The sequence below is a fragment of the Rhinopithecus roxellana genome, chromosome 3 (genome assembly GCF_007565055.1).
Source record: "Rhinopithecus roxellana isolate Shanxi Qingling chromosome 3, ASM756505v1, whole genome shotgun sequence".
In the NCBI taxonomy this organism is placed as follows: Eukaryota; Metazoa; Chordata; class Mammalia; order Primates; family Cercopithecidae; genus Rhinopithecus; species Rhinopithecus roxellana.
Genome location: NC_044551.1, coordinates 74891694 through 74909117, shown reverse-complemented (window position 1 = coordinate 74909117; position 17424 = coordinate 74891694). Strand labels below are relative to the sequence as shown.

General features: G+C 35.6%; 1 protein-coding gene across 17 annotated transcripts in view; it reads left to right on the top strand.

The window, feature by feature from the left end:
* Window positions 1-17424, top strand: part of PAM (peptidylglycine alpha-amidating monooxygenase) — a 286853-nt gene that overhangs the window by 216380 nt on the left and 53049 nt on the right. For 9 of the 17 annotated variants that reach the window (XM_030927005.1, XM_030927006.1, XM_010372119.2 and 6 more), the window contains 2 exons: window positions 710-781; window positions 15232-15552. In XM_030927005.1, the coding sequence (XP_030782865.1) occupies window positions 710-781; window positions 15232-15552 (393 nt within the window). The remainder of the gene's footprint in view (window positions 1-709; window positions 782-15231; window positions 15553-17424) is intronic. The other 8 variants (XM_010372124.2, XM_010372122.2, XM_030927013.1 and 5 more) reach the window with 1 other exon arrangement.

Sequence of the window (17424 nt, the reverse complement as noted above, 5' to 3'; positions counted from 1 at the left end):
AGCCATACTTTAAATTATCCATTTAATGGGCTTCTTCAGGCAAAGAACAATTATTGATTTGTGAAGCATTGCTAGTCTTGACTTTTTTAATCTAATTCTCAGAATTGTTCTTTAACATATATATATTGTTCATCTGCAAAATGGTCATATTGACTGTCACTTTGTAACTGAAAATTGCAGAGTCTACTGCCTGTTTTATTGCATGAAGTATGCTGAGACTTTGCTTGAGTTTTGCAAGTTCAGTCTTAACATGCTAGAGCAGCTTCTTATTTCTTTCTAGTGGAAATTTTATGAGAGAAGTTAGCATAGCATTCTGGCCATTTATTAAGATTCTACTATATTTAGAGAATATGCCTTAACGTGTTCTTAAATCTTCTTAAAACAGTACTAAATTTAATTTAGAAAACAAATATGAGTCATTTTGTCAATGCATTTTGAAAATTCTGTATCATTTATATATTATTGAAAGGGTAGTTGACCTAGTTATTAAGTCAGATGTCTGGTAATTGGTGGGTTTTGCTGGGGGTGGGGGTGTGGGGAGTTTATGAATTAGAGCATTTCTATCATATGAATTCTTAATACTCTAATAAGCACAAGGCCCTGAATAGTATTTTTATGTTGATGGAGTATTTCCAATAAACTATTTTAAGTATGTAATACATATGATACATACTGCAAATTTATGCTCAGCTTCTTTGATCATTTACAGAAACAGAATATAAAGATAAGATTCCCTTACTACAGCAGCCAAAACGAGAAGAAGAAGAAGTGTTAGACCAGGGTATGTATGCTTATTTCTATAACTAGGCCTATAAAAGTATCAATTTCCACAGTAGGCAACCAAATTGTAAAGTTACTGAGATATTTTGTGCCTCTCTGTATCTGCCTTAAACCCTATGTATTGCATAATGCATACAATTTTTTTATACAATGCATAATTCATGAGAAAATGGTCAATTATTGCACTTTAGCTCTGAAAGTAAAATTCATTCATATAATTTAGTGCTGTTTCATTTTCTGTCTTTGTTTTACTTCATTTAATATTGTAATGTTTATATATAGTAAAAGTGCAAGTATAATCATTAAAAACCATCCGTGAGCTGCTTTTGAAATCTAATAACCATTTAAATTATTGTATATTTTGTATGGTATGTTCATTAAGTAGATTTGAGGTTCAAGAAAAAAAGAAATTAAGAATTAAATCCACATCTTGCCTCTATAAGTCATTCTTCTCTGCCTTCATCAAGGTAGGAGGAATTATTGTCTTATACATCTATAGTTTTGTGTTAAGTTGCCATCTGCAGAGTTAAAAAAGCATCATTCTTTCCCTGTTCTGTTTATTGAAAGTAGTAATGTTTGATGCTTGTATGTCATATACTGCATGTGCTAGTACTAAAAAATTACTTCCCTGAATCTTGCTTTTTGTCAGTTGTTTGGAAAATAGTGCTTTGGGTTAGGCATTGGAGTTTGTTATCCTATCAAGTTGTTTTTGGCCTAGGATACATGTTTTTAAACATTAGTTTCATGTTAATCCAAACCCACTTCTACTGACAACACAAGCATACAAGAAATAGAAAGGATTTTTCTATTAGCAACATATAGAAGTTTCCTGTTTCTCATTGCTAGCTGCTATTGGAATTCTTCAAAATGTATTACATTAGGTCTGGTTCAAAAATATCACTCTTGTATGAATAGTTTTTACAAAATTAAACAATTGAGACTTTAGAAAGGGGAAAATGCACTCTGAAAGAAGCATAAGGTAAACTATGATCCTAAGGTTTGTAAATTATACAGCGGATGTTTCATAATATCTCATTCTAACAAAGTGGCCTTCAAAAAACTACAGCTTAGCTCAAAGCACTAAATGGCTGAGTAATTTAAAATAGCTAAATTTATCAATGCTGTTTATATATTTGTAAGGAAGCCAGTAATAGCAGCCTCAATATAGTAGTATTCAGAGTGTTTACTGTGACTTCTACTGAAGTTTATTCAGACTTTCAATGAAATATTTTGACATTTTACATGCTATTTGAAATGTATGTCTTTAAAATAATTTTATTTGTCTTAGAATACATTTACAAATAACAACATAAATGAAACAATATGGAATGAGATACCACCATTTAGTAGCTGCATCTTATAAGATGGTATGTTTCTATGGAAACTGCAGTTGGACTATGGTTTCCTTCTGAAGTTAGTCAAGTTGATCAAGAGAAACACTGGCACCTCTGAAAGGTTAGAAACCCAGAGGTTTTGTTAGTGAAGTGGCATTAAATGTTATATTTCATCTGTTCTTTGCAAATAGTAGGATTTAGGAGGTGTTATATATGCCTACAAACCAGATTATTTAAAATACTTTCATACCTTGACATTCATTTACCCTTTTGTGTTTTATAGCATATATATATATATATATATAATATTCAGGGGTGAACATTATCTATATACCCAAATATACAAATATACCCAAACTCTTACTGGTCCCAGAGAATAATTCTATGGACACATAATAAATTATTTTCTTTCAGTTTCTATTTTCTTCTGTTTGTGAATAAAAATGCTGCAACTAAAGGTATTTAACTTGAGAAGGAAAAAAGCATTATTCAGATATTATCAATTTTCATATTGCAGAAAATAGGCTGTGTTATTCATATGTTGAAATTAGTGGGCCCATTAAAATGTCATCTCTAATGAAGGTAAAGACAGTAGCCTAACCAAAAGCCATTTCAATGGCTAGCATAGTCTGTGTATGATCCTACTGGTCTATGGGGACCACCAGCCTAGAATTAAAAGAGAAATACAGAAATGCACCAAATGCACATTTGTATACATAGTTCATTTGATGCACTAATGAGATCAGTCCATCTCCTTGCAACACATAGGGCACATCTCATTGCTGAAAGAGTATTTCATTCTCCTTAGAGATATTTGTTTGCACAAATGTCTATTTGTATGCATTCTTTGGAAAGTCAACTTGACCAAGTAGTTAATAAGGGGGCTTTAATTATTCAAATAAATTATGCCATGTATGTTAATTTTTAAAGTAAGCCCTCAAACTTCACTTTTCACCTTATTTGGTATTCCGGCCACAACAATTAGTGTAGTATTTCTTCAGATTGTACAATTATTTTAATATATTTTTAGCCCCAATAAGCAAAAGCCCAAATTATTGTGGTTGTGCTAGCCACAAGCTAACAGACACCATCTATGTTGATCCTACAGAAGATGTCAAACCACCATGGAAAACAGAACAGTGTGGAATAGGAAGAAAAGACTTGAACCATCAGTGGATATGTACTCAAGGACAAGCTCTGTACCCTTTAGTGGGTATAGATAGTTCTGTAGGTGATGCAGATAGTTCCACCTGGTTAATAATATATATAGTGTATATATGTATGTGTGTGTGTGTGTGTGTGTGTATATATATATATATATAAAATAAAGGCTATTTAAATTGTACTATATATAGTATAATACATATATATATATTTACTTCCTATCTTAATACATTGGAAAGCAGGCAGAAAGATATGTCAAGATATGTAATAAATGTTACGTTAGAAAGAAGAAATGACCTTTACTAAGATAGAAAAATAAAGAAGAAGGAGGGGAGAGATAGAAATAATCATATTCCATAGACTAAAAGAAAGAAATGTAGCTGTGCCACAAATAAACAGGAAGTGGAAGTTATCTCTCACATGGAGGAAAAAAATTCAAAGAAAGTTAGTGATCTTTAAAGAAAGCCAGTGATCTTTAAAACACAGATTTATTTAGTACCGTGTTTCTCCAGAAGAAATATAAATATTTTCTTTGAAATTCACGTCTCAAAAATTGCTAGATACTGATGTTTTGCCAGAATATTAATCTTGATTAGAAATTAACTAGAAGTCTTGACATCTAAGTTGTGCAAATCCAGTCTGTGCTTACCCACAAACATACTAACCTTTCACAATATCTTTGTCTACATCTGCTCTCTGTAGAACAAAATCTGGTGTAAAGCAAGTGTACCTGAGATTCTGTCTCAAAAGATGTAATTACAGTGACACCACAAAAGCATCATTATATGACAGTGTTACTTATCATGTTGTCCTGGATCATGCAACAATAGAAAACAACATTTTAATGAGGATTTAATTGAGTCTGTAGGGATTTCTTTAAAAATAATGTTTATTTTGACTGATTTTTTAATATTCATTATAAAAGATAAGGAAATTATATAAAGTATAAGCATACAAATAAAAATCATAGTCCCCAGAAATGAGTGCATATAGGTATGTGAAATATATATATTATGTGTATATTTATATATTAAATATATGCATATGTAATGCACATTATTTTATTTTACTTTCTTTGACAGTCTCATTGATTTTATTTTTATTTATTTATTTTTTTTTTTGTGCTCTGCTGACTTTATATATACACCTTAAGTTCTAGGGTACATGTGCACAACGTGCGGGTTTGTTACATAGGTATACATGTGCCATGTTGGTTTGCTGCACCCATCAGCTTGTCATTTACATTAGGTATTTCTCCTAATGCTATCCCTCTCCCCCAGCCCCCCACCCCACAACAGGCCCCGGTTTGTGATGTTCCCCGCCCTGTGTCCAAGTGTTCTCATTGTTCAGTTCCCACCTATGAGTGAAAACATGCGGTGTTTGGTTTTCTGTCCTTGTGATTGTTTGCTGAGAATGATGGTTTCCAGCTGCATCCATGTCCCCACAAAGGACATGAACTCATCCTTTTTTATGGCTGCATAGTATCCCATGGTGTATGTGTGCCACATTTTCTTAATCCAGTCTATCATTGATGGACATTTGAGTTGGTTCCAAGTCTTTGCTATTGTGAACAGTGCCGCAGTAAACATTCATGGGCATGTGTCTTTATAGTAGCATCATTTATAATCCTTTGGATATATACCCAGTAATGGGATGGCTGGATCAAATTGTATTTCTAGTTCTAGATCCTTGAGGAATCGCCGCACTGTCTTCCACGATGGATGAACTAATTTACGCTCCCCACCAAAAGTGTAAAAGAGTTCCTATTTCTCCACATCCTCTCCAGCAACTATTGTTTCCTTTTTTATTAAAAAATTTTTTTTTATTATTATACTTTAAGTTCTAGGGTACATGTACACAATGTGCAGGTTTGTTACATATGTATACATGTGCCATGTTGGTGTGCTGTACCCATTAACTCGTCATTTACATTAGGTATATCTCCTAATGCTGTTTTCTCCCCACTGTCCCCTCCTCACAATAGGCCCCGGTGTGTGATGTTCCTGTGTCCAAGTGTTCTCATTGTTCAATTCCCACGTATTAGTGAGAATATGCGGTGTTTGGTTTTCTGTTCTTGCGATAGTTTGCTGAGAGTGATGGTTTCCAGCTGCATCCATGTCCCTATGTCCCTACAAAGAATACAAACTCATCCTTTTCTATGGCTGCATAGTATTCCATGGTGTATATGTGCCACATTTTCTTAATCCAGTCTGTCACTGATGGACATTTGGGTTGATTCCAAAGTCTTTGTTATTGTGAATAGTGGTGCAATAAATGTAATGCACATTATTTTAATTATAATGTATACACAATTTCATAGCCCCTTTTTAAAAATATACCTTGAATATTTTCTCCAGTTGTAAAAATTATTGGCAAGAGTGATTTTAATGGCTGCATAATACGTGCATATTCCTGCCTATATCAATTTGAAAATAACCCATTTGCATATAAGTAAATTTATCTGCGAATGAGTTGATTACGTCTGCCTACAGGCAGAAAAACACAAATGGATATTTAAAACTAAAATGTCACCGTCCTTCAAAGACATTGTGAGTGAAGAATTACCTGTATATGTAATAAGTACAATAAACTATACAATAGACTCAATTAGGCAGTATTTTTACATGGAGAAAATGAATCCTAGGAGACTATAGAATGAGGAAATTCACATTGATACCTTTCAAAGCAGACACACACACACACACACACACACACACACACACACACACACACACAGATATTCATCACATATATTAAGGTTGGCACTTTTAGAAAACCCACACATTTTGTAAGTTCTCTTTATTTCTTATGCATCATAATTTCTTTTTTTTTTTTTGAGATGGAGTCTCGGTCTGTCGCCCGGGCTGGAGTGCAGTGGCCGGATCTCAGCTCACTGCAAGCTCTGCCTCCCGGGTTTACGCCATTCTCCTGCCTCAGCCTGGGACTACAGGTGCCCGCCACCTCACTCGGCTAGATTTTTTTGTATTTTTTAGTAGAGACGGGGTTTCACCGTGTTAGCCAGGATGGTCTCGATCTCCTGACCTCGTGATCCGCCCGTCTCGGCCTCCCAAAGTGCTGGGATTACAGGCTTGAGCCACCGCGCCCGGCCCATAATTTCTTATATATGTTCACTATACCAAAGCTATAAACATCCTGAACTTTCTATAAGCATTGTTTAAGCAAAGATTATGGGCTTGAAACTAAGAAGCTAGATGGAAGCAAAAGTCTACAAAATTACGTTTAAGAGTTCTGAATTTGAGTGTCTCACTTCTTTAATATTCGAAGTTTAGATGTAGTGTTGAAACTTATGTCTGTTGTATTGGAAAGATTCATTGTCTTAAATTCCAGGCTGAATTGAAAGTCAAAATCTATAATAACAGTATGTCCTTGTTATAATGTACTATGCTTTGGACAGCATTTCTTTGGCTGCAGAAACAGCCTTTATCATGTTTTATTCAGTTTGCTCCAAAATCTCTTCATTGTAGTCTTTGTGCCCTCATATAATCAATCTTTCTACTCAGAGGTCAACATGAGCTACTGTATTCCCAAGGCAGAGAGAATATGACAAAAATATAATTTGTTGAGGGAAAATACTCCATGACCCCAGATAGTTAAAGGTCTTCGGACACCTTCTGTGAAACAGTAATTTCACAGTGGTTTTATGCTAACAAAAATGAATTACCATTGGCATGTTTTATCAAATAAGCAGAATCAAGGGAACAAGGTTGCCAGTTAAAAACACAATAGTCTACTGTCAAAGCCTGCTAAAGTTACAATTGTAAGCAGTTTATGGGAAGAGTTAAACAAAGGCTGGGTATGGTAGCTAAAATTTATATTTCATTGATTTGTTCAAAATAGGGCATTCCTTTGATCCTCCAATAAAACACAAATAATTTTAGTAACATCTTCTTAACTAATTCCAAGCACTTTCTATGCCACTTTGCTGTTTTAAAGAAGGTACAGTTTTTGTTTGTATTCCTATTTACTAAAAATTTATTGATTTCTTACGATTTATGAGCACTTCACGAGTCTTTATTTATTGAACTTATCTATCAAACACAATTCTAAATACCCCCCCAGGCTCTGGGAAGCTGAATGAATGCTGTTTTGAATTGGTTTCCTAATAACAGAATAGGCAGATGTGAATGATCATTTATCACACAGGTTTTCCAATATAGATCTGTGTGCATGGTAGTTATGAAAACTATAATCTTCTATCTTCTCCTTTTTTATATTTGTGTTGTTTTCTTACAAAGGAAGAAAAGTTGATTTCTGATTGCTTTTCAATCAAATGAGTTCTATAAGGGGAAGAAATAATAAAGTTCACTTCCTTTGTGATCCTTGAGCTGGTCACCATGGTCACGTGTTTTATTTCTCTAAGGCTAGACAGTAAATGTGGTGGGATAGTAGTAAGTAAACAATCAATAAACCAAATTGACTTTAACCCGAAGGGAAAATCAGTTAAGACTAAGTCATAAAACAAAATATTAAATTCTAAAAAGAGATGCTTTTATTTTTCCATTCCTTATATCCCTCTCTTTAATCAGTTATGTTGCATGGCTCTAATCGTGTTAACTTGGTTACTTGGCATATTTTGTCAGTGGTTAAACTGCTGCTGAACATCCTATTTACTCTCCTTATATTATAGAAATCACAGAGCAATAAGCAGTAACAAGAGCTGGGTTTTTTAAGGTAGTGAAGAACTAGTAATTTGTGTGGGAAATGGGAATTTATATTCTGGAAAGTTTTGAGGTACTTGATCATTTAAAAAAAATAATAGCACCTGCCACATTAAGGTTTTACAATTTCTAAAAAATTAGATATTTATTTTTTTCTATCCAGTGATCTTAAAGCATTTTTTTTAAAAAAAACCTTCTTAGGACAATTTTTCAATGTATATTTCATATATTTTAGTTTTTCTTACCATATTCCTGAAAGTAAACCAAGGAAATTTCCATGCTGGGAGCCGGGAATAGTGAGTGGTCCCTGATAATAGAAAAATGTCCACTGATCCACAAAGTAGTTAGTGCAAGCACACAACTTACGAACTTTAAGTTTCATTGGTGGTGTTATTAGATTCCCATGTACTATGCTGCGTTCCTTTTCTCAACACATTAGCTGCTACTATACTTGTGTTTTCCATATACCAAACTCACTCAATTAAATTACTTAAAAGATCTAGATCATTTGGGTATTTTATAAGAATCAAAGGTTGAGGGAAGAAAATTTAAAAATGGGAAATTACTACAGCCTAAAGTCATCAAGGAAATATTTTTATCTCTACTAATGCAGATGCAAGGGTTGACATTTTTAACAAATTATTATTCATCCAAGAATTGCTTATTGAGTATCTGCTAGGATAGGGAAAGTACTAGTCTCTGGAACTATGACAATAAGAAATGAGAAGGACTTTTTTATATAAAACTACATTTGTATCTTGTAATTTCTCCCTTCCCAGAGATAATTTAAATATACAGAAAGTATTTTTAGAACATCTTAAAGAATTTGGTCATACATGTAAGGTACATTTTTTCAAATCAAAGAAAACTAGTCTTTTTTTTTTTTTTTTTTGAGATGAAGTCTTGTAGTGTCGCCCAGGCTGGAGTGCTGTGGCACTATCTCAGCTCGCTGCAACCTCCAGCTCCCAGGTTCAAGCAATTCTCCTGTCTCAGCCTCCTGAGTAGCTGGGATTACAGGTGCCCGCCACCACTCCCGGCAAATTTTTGCATTTTCAGTCGAGACGGGGCTTCACCTTGTTGGCCAGCTGGTCTCGAACTCCTGACCTCAAAGTGATCTGCCTGTCTCAGCTTCCCAAAGTGCTGGGATTACAGGCATGAGCCACTGCGCCCAGCCAAAAACTAGTCATTTTTTAAGCTAGTTTTGTGCAAATCGCTATGGTATGCATGTATTGACCATTTTGCACATTTCTTGTATTACAGTATGGACAAGATAGACCAGGATATGACAAAGAGAAACCCAGTTAAAGAGTAAACCTAGCACTTGAGCTCAGAAGATGGTTAATTTAAAAAGAAAAACAATTAAGTATAGTAAGATTGATAAGTTTGAGGTGACTGTGTAGGAAAAAGTTTAATGACCAGTACAGAAAAGACAGGGGAGCCTGAATCCAGTCTAGTGAGCAGTTTGGAGGGCAACTGTCAGTCAGGCCATCTCTTTCAAATGCCAGTTCAATTTCCTACCAGCTGTGCAGGTTAGTATTGTACCTTTAGTTTCTTCATATAAAACAAGGACAATAATAACTAATAGAGATTAAATGTATTAAACAGTATAAAGCATACAGCAAAGTGAATGGATCATGCTAAGCTCTCAAGAAATTTTAGCTGGTATTATTATTTTCTATAGTTTATATAGTTCTTAATATGTTAATGCTGTCCACAATTGGTAAGCAGCAAACATCTCCATTTTTCTAGGACTGTCCCAGTTTATGCCTGGTATATATATTAGTAACACCCCTTTCCTTTTAAAAAGTATTCTAGTTTGAGAAACAAATTATATGGTCACCTTAGCAGTGAGTCCCAGAACAGAAATAGAAAATAACACCTAGAATATACCAAAAGGATTATAAATCATTCTACTCTAAAGACACATGCACACGTATGTTTATTGCAGCACTATTCACAATAACAAAGACTTGGAACCAACCCAAACGCCCATCAGTGATAGATTGGATTAAGAAAATGTGGCACATATACACCATGGAATACTATGCATCCATGAAAAAGGATGAGTTCATGTCCTTTGCAGGGACATGGATGAAGCTGGAAACCATCGTTCTCAGCAAGCTATCACAAGGACAGAAAACCAAACACCGCATGTTCTCACTCGTAAGTGGGAGGTGAACAATGAGAACACATGGGCACAGGGAGGGGAACGTCATATACCAGTGCTTATTGGCGGCTAGGGGGCTAGGGGAAGAATAGCATTCAGAGAAATACCTAATGTAGATGACAGGGTTGATGGGTGCAGCAAACCACTATAGCACATGTGTACCTATGTAACAAACCTGCACATTCTGCACATGCATCCCAGAAGTATAATTTTTAAAAAAATGCCACCAATCAAAGTTAGTCCAGTGGAAAAAGAAAGAAAGAAAAAAAGAAAATACCACCCAGAAATATATAGCTGGACAGAGCTACAGCAAAAGTAACTATGGGGATATAACCCAGGAATGTCCAAGGCGGGTAGGGTGCCATCAATCACACATCAGTTCCGTAGAGGTAGAGCCACTTTTAATACCATCCTAGACAGATTTTGTCATCCAGAGCAGAGATGGGGGTCCTTTCTGAGGAAGGAGAAGAGTCTTTCACTATGACAATAAAAGGATAAGATTCCCAAATGAGTACTGGTGGTAAGGAGGAAAAAGTTGATGTTGCAAATCAGCCTAGGTTGGACCTTGTGACTCACTGGTTAGAGAAAGAAGAGTACAGTTAGCTGATTTACTCAAAAGAGTGTCATCACTAAGAGGGATACTATAAAAAAGTTAAAATATGGTGAGAAGATACAGAGCTCCATTTTAGACACTTTAAGTTCAAAATGCCTATGAGACAGACATCCAAGTGGGATTTTCCAGAAGACAGTTTTGTATCAGTTTGGTGTTAGGAGACCTCCAGGCTTGGTAGTCATGTGCCTAGAGGTGGTAGGTTAAGTTTTGTAAGTGACTGAGATCACTTAGTAGGAAGAGGCTTTAGCCAGGGGAAAAATGTGTCAGGGACAAGACTTCCCAAAACACCAGCCTTTTTTACATGGTGGACAGAAAAAAGAGGAAGCACAGATGATAGGTGGAGAAGACCTGTAAACAACATTATAAGGAAAGAGGTTCTGAAGGGAACTCTCAGCAGGGCTACAGGCTCCCAGTAGATCAAACTAAAGAGTCTATTAGCATTGGCAATTAGCATCCTTTACCTCTTGGAGAAGTCATACAGTTTTGAAATAGGAAGTGGAAAGAAATGCATCCAATTTAGAGAGGGAAAAGGATGTAAAGAAGAATGAATCAGCAAGTAACCCTGCACCATCCAATATGGTAGACACTAGATGAAAATATTTATGTTTTGAATATAAATTAATTCAAAGTAAAAAATTAGAAATTAAGTTTCTCAGGTACACTAGCCATTTACAAAGTACTCAGCCCCATTTGTCTGTCTGGCAGCTATTAGGTTGGACAGTGCAGACATAGATTACATCCATTATCACAGAAAGTTCTTTTGGACAGTGTTGGAGCTTGTAAATGAAGAAAGAAGATGGAAAAGCCAGAAGGGTATGTTATGTCAGAGGAGGGTCTCTCCCCACCTCCACAACAACTCAAGCCCTAAGTGAGTGTATGTATAGCCTGTGAGTCAGATATGAGGTAAAGAAGTTGTATTTATTAATAGAAAAGAAAAGAGAGAAGACAGGAGAGGCTTTAGGGAGTGCTGGAGGAATGGCATTCAGAACAGTGGAGTAGAGAGACTTGTTTTTCCAAAAATATGCTAAAAGACACGGAGAAAGTACAGATACAGCCTCCTTTGGCAAAGCCAGGAACCAATTAGCTGTAGTCGCCACAGTGACTTATTAAGAAAATAGAGGGCTAGAAACCTAAAAGGGTTTTTTGTTTGTTTGTTTGTTTGTTTGTTTTGAGACTGAGTCTCACTCTGTCTCCCAGGCTAGAGTGCAGTGGCACTATCTCGGCTCACTGGAACCTCCGCCTCTGGGGTTCAAGCAGTTCTCGTGCGTCTGTCTCCTAAGTAGCTGGGATTGCAGGTGCCCGCCACCAACCTGGCTAATTTTTGTATTTTTAGTAGAGATGGGGTTTTACCATGTAGGCCAGGCTGGTCTCAAACTCCTGACCTCAAGTAATCCGCCTGCCTTGGCCTCCCAAAGTGCTGGGATTACAGGCATGAGCCACCACACCTGGCCCTAAAAGGGCTTTTTGTTTTCTGTTATGAAAATCCAGATGCTTGACCACGAAAAAGGAGCTGATTTTTAAAATATTAGGTAAACCACAGGTTGAAGCAGATACATGTTGCAATTAGTTTGTTTTTTCAGTTAGTAATTATAATAGCTATAATATAGTGACACCTACTTTATGATATGCACTGGACTGGGTATTTTAATATTAACTGCCTTCTTTAAATCTACAAAATAATTTCTAAAGGTTGTTGTCACTGTATTTATTAGGTTAAGTAGAATTTACTTAAAAGTACAAAGTAGAATTCACTTAGAGGCACAGAAATAGGGTTTGATGTGTATTTGAATTGAGGAGTTGCCATTACAGGGAAAGACCAGAGTGCTATAGGTGCACCCAGCAGAGACCCCTGAGTTGAATTATCAAGGAAGGCTTTTTTGATGTGACACCTAAGATCTGAAAGTTGAGGAGCTAGTTTATTAGTGGGGAGGGAGTGGTCCAGGCAGAAGAAACAACATCTTCTTAGACTTGATATTCAAGGAAATGAAAAGCCAATATGACTGGAACATAAACTGAAAAGAAAAAGGAAACGTTGAGAGATGACACAGGAGTCAGGACCACCAACTTGCTTTACTTATGTTCTACTCTGTTATATGCATTAGATATATTTTCTAAATAAATATCTTAATATGACTAAAAAAATTGGTTGACATTTCAGGATTCCATATTATATCCAGTACACTAGAAGAGGAAAAAACTCTTTCCGATTTGTGCATAGGAATGTAAGAGATAGCCATCTAGTGGTCTTTCTCTCTCATGTAAGGAGATGTTTGTAGAGATTCTGCTTTGAAACTTTGTTCTGGCAAGGCCTGTGCAACTGTGTGCAGCCAAGCCTGTTACATTATTTTAACAATTTTTGCTTTCCTAACCCAGTGACAATTTTAAATGATAAATTCACATGAACTGGAATGTCCTACCTTTGATATTTTATCACAGCTTTTAGATTCTCTCTTGCCAACCTGAATGACTGTGCATAGTTCTGAACCTGTCTTCCTCCATCAAGACTACCCTAAACACAGAGGTTGCGGTGAGCCATGATCACGCCACTGTACTCCAGCCTGAGTGAAAGAGAGAGACCCTGTCTCAATAACAATAATAGCTTAAACGTATGGATTCAAGTTTTTATTTAATTTAATTTAATTTATTTATTTATTTATTTATTTTGAGACTGGGTCTGTCTCTGTCACTCAGGCTGGAGTACAGTGGCGTGATCATAGCTCACTGCAGCCTTGAACTCCTGAGCTCAAGCAGTCCTCCCACTTTAGCCTCCCAAGTGGTGAGGACTATAATTTAATGCCACAACACCCAGCTAATTTTTTTTATTTCTTAAAGAGATGGGGTCTCACTCTGGTGCCCAGGCAGGTCTCGAACTCCTGGGCTCAAGCGATCCTCCTGCCTGGGCCTCCCACAGTGCTGGGATTACAAATGTAAGCCTCCACTCCCAGCCTCAAGTTTTTAAATAATGGCTTATCTCTCCCTGAAATACTCTTGTCTTTTATTTCCTAAATAAGACGTTTTATTGTATAAGCATATGAAACTATTTATATTTAATGTGTGGTACATGAGAATTTAGCAGTAATGTACTGTGTTAATTCTTCTTCTGTGAGGCAGAAAGCCACTGTGCCCTAATAGATTTGGTTGACTTACAATTTGCTTTGTTCATTTTACTGAGATTGGCCCTATTACTTGGTAATTATTTTCTGACTGAAGATTTCACCTGGGATAATCTGATTTCACTGGCAAGAATTGAAAACCTACTTTGAAACATTAAACCAAGGCTACTTATAAACATGACAGAATCTCTTAGCATCATTTTGAAAAGACTTCATCTCCCCTTGCACCACCTTCTTAATAATATATTCTTCAGTGAAATACATCATGGCTAAACCAGTTATCATTTTCATTTCCTAATGGTCATGAAAAGAGATTTTATAAATGTTTTCTAATTGTGCTGTAAATGTAATTAAAATGTAAGCAACAGGACTCCATAGTCATAAGTAATTTCTTCATTGGCAGCACTTAGTATAGGATGAGGAAAAGGAAGAATTGGTGGTTGCCCTTGGGTTTGGTGTAGGAGAGCAGATTTGTGTTTTCATTGAGAATATGTTTACCATTCACACAGTTGATATAAATGGATTAGAAGTCATCGTGGGAATGATGAGGGTTAAAATACTTCATGAACTTTCTGTAGTCATATTTTGTATATATGATAATATTTTATAAATAATTTGCTTTCATGGAATTGGAGTCCCATACCCAAGTTTACTCCTTAATACAGGAAGGCATAAAATACATTTTAGTGATGAATCACCCTAATGATATCAGTTTATTAAAATCTTTTCCTTTGTTTGAAGCTGATTTAAAAGTATTCTTTGCTCAAAAAATTATTTTTCTCACTTGCTCATTTTTTGGTTTAAGAGGAACAACTAGAGTTACTTACAGTAGCACTGCTAACAAAATAATAATAAAATTTAGGTTCCCCAATTGTCAAATGGATACATATTTACTTGTGTTTTACAGGAAATGTATATTTCCTGCTCAAGAAATGTATATTTCATTTCCTATGGCTTACACTTTAATAGGTTTTTTAAGACAACTGCAAAGAGTTTCTTGTGCAGGTAGCTGTTATCTAATGTAGCTATTGATGATATTTTATTTTAGAAATCTGATGAGCTCTTAATTTCCATATCAATTAAACTATACTGTGCAAACCATTTATTGAAATGTGCCATGCAATTACATAAGCATTATTTTTTCCTACTAATATGTCAATAGATGTTATAACATAAAGAAATAGATGATATATGAAATAAAGTATTTCACTGGTCTAGGAATTTTTCTTATTTTTCCCCCTCCTATGCTTAAAAGTCTGAGTGCAAACTTCTCTCTTGTTTATTATGAGAAATGAGTAGATATTTTTTAAAGCACCAAATTTTGTAAATTTTGCAATCTTATCTACCCTCCATACCCTTATCTCTTCTCTTTTTTCCACAGGTGATTTCTATTCACTACTTTCCAAGCTGCTAGGAGAAAGGGAAGATGTTGTTCATGTGCACAAATATAATCCTACAGAAAAGGCAGAATCAGAGTCAGACCTGGTAGCTGAGATTGCAAATGTAGTTCAAAAAAAGGATCTTGGTCGGTCTGATGCCAGAGAGGGTGCAGAACATGAGAGGGGTAATGCTATTCTTGTCAGAGACAGAATTCACAAATTCCACAGACTAGTATCTACCTTGAGGCCACCAGAGAGCAGAGTTTCCTCATTACAGCAGCCCCTACCTGGTGAAGGCACCTGGGAACCAGAACACACAGGAGGTGCGTGTAGGGTTTCTTTTAAGCAATAAAGTGTGAAATGCTACACTCCACGTTAGCAAAACCTGAAGGGAATAAGAATTAATGGGTGAAAAAATTCATCAATGAAAAGGACTTATTACCATTAGAAAAAATATTACTCAGATTTGGGCTATCAGATACCACCTTTGAAGATTTTTTTTTTGTTTCGGTTTTGATCTATTACTGCATAAATTTAGTGTCTGTTCTATTGGTGAGCCAGAACTACAAGGACCAAAAAATATTTGGAGCATTTGGGGAAATGCGGCATATGAAATTCAGGATAAAAATTCTTACAACTGAATATTTTTCATTTTGCTCAATGGAAATACATTGAAAATTCAAAACCTGATATGTAAAGTCCCAGTGTAAGAAATGCTCATATACTATCTCCTTGTAAGGTAATAAAATTCCTCTCAAAGGAATCTTACACTTTCAACATTCTCATCCAGTTGACTTGTAATATATAACCATTTTATGATTTTGATTTCTTAAGTTTCATTATTGATTACAATCTTAATTGGAAAGTTGAGTATTTCTGAAGGGACCTCTAGTAAGTCCATAACTATCAGATTTATCTTTATTTTTATCCCAAATAGGCTTCCATAAGTAGAGGATAATACCTTATTCCCTTCAGGTTTCCATACCAGCAAGCTATGGATGCCTCATCTTTGTCTTTAATTGTGTTGTGGCCTCTGTGATATTGATTGTGCTTCATGTTACTTGCTAATGTGGAAAGCCAGATAATACAGCATGTGGAGATAATCTCAAAAAAGTAACGGATATGCGTGCATGGCAGCTGTCCATGTGTGGGTTGGAATGGCACAGGCTGCCAGCTTGATGTTTTCAAATTCAGCTTTATAGGAAGCCATAAATTATTCAACTCCCAGCTGATTTTTATTTATAATTGAAAAAAAATAGCATGCAGTGCCTTTTGCTCACATGAGAATTTCAAAACATAGTCCATTGGTACTGGCGTAATGGTTTCTGTGAGATGTTTACTGGAACCTGGATTTTTAACTTTTTGTGTTTAAACAGGATCAGCCCTGCTGTAGCCCATTCTGGATTTGTCGAATAAAACTGTGTTTCTCACGAGGTGGTCCCTGGACCTCCTTGCCTCAGAATCACCTAGGGTGTGTTAAGAAAAATTTAGACCCCTGAATCCTATCGAAGAACAACTGAATCAGCATCTCTGAGTATGATGCCTAGAAATTTACAGTTTATCATGCCCCTATCCATTTCAAAACACACAGGAATGTCTGCCTGAACTTATATTTTAAGGACAGTGAATTGTAACCCAGACAACATGGAAATATAAAAGGGAAAAGAGCCTCTTTGGTAGGAATACAATTGTGTTCATGTGTGAAATGTGAGTTGCAGCATACTTTATTTATTCCATGATTTGTCTTTGTTATTCTTGGATTTGAAATGATATCTTGGTCATTTGTAGGCATCAAGAGTATCAAGGTCACAGTCAGAATTTGACTTAAGATATCGCATTTCTGAAACTTTCAGAAACTTTCAGTTTTTCTACGAAATAAGCCCTTAAAATACCCAAGTGCATATACTTAGCAAATATCCTCATACTTTCCAAAGTGGTCAAATGGTAGTGCTCAAGAGAAAAATGCTTCTCTAGGATCTGTTTAGGGAAATTTCCTTCCTGTGAATGTCACTGAAGTGAATAACAATGAGTCATAGAAACATACAGCACAACTGCAAATTAAGAAAGGAACATGTATTTCCTTTCTAAAATGATTTGATGTAATTTCACTACTCTATGAAAACTTTTAAAAAATAAAATGCAAAACAAAAACTCATATTTAGGTAAGCTATTTCTAAAAGGCTTTTTCTTAATTC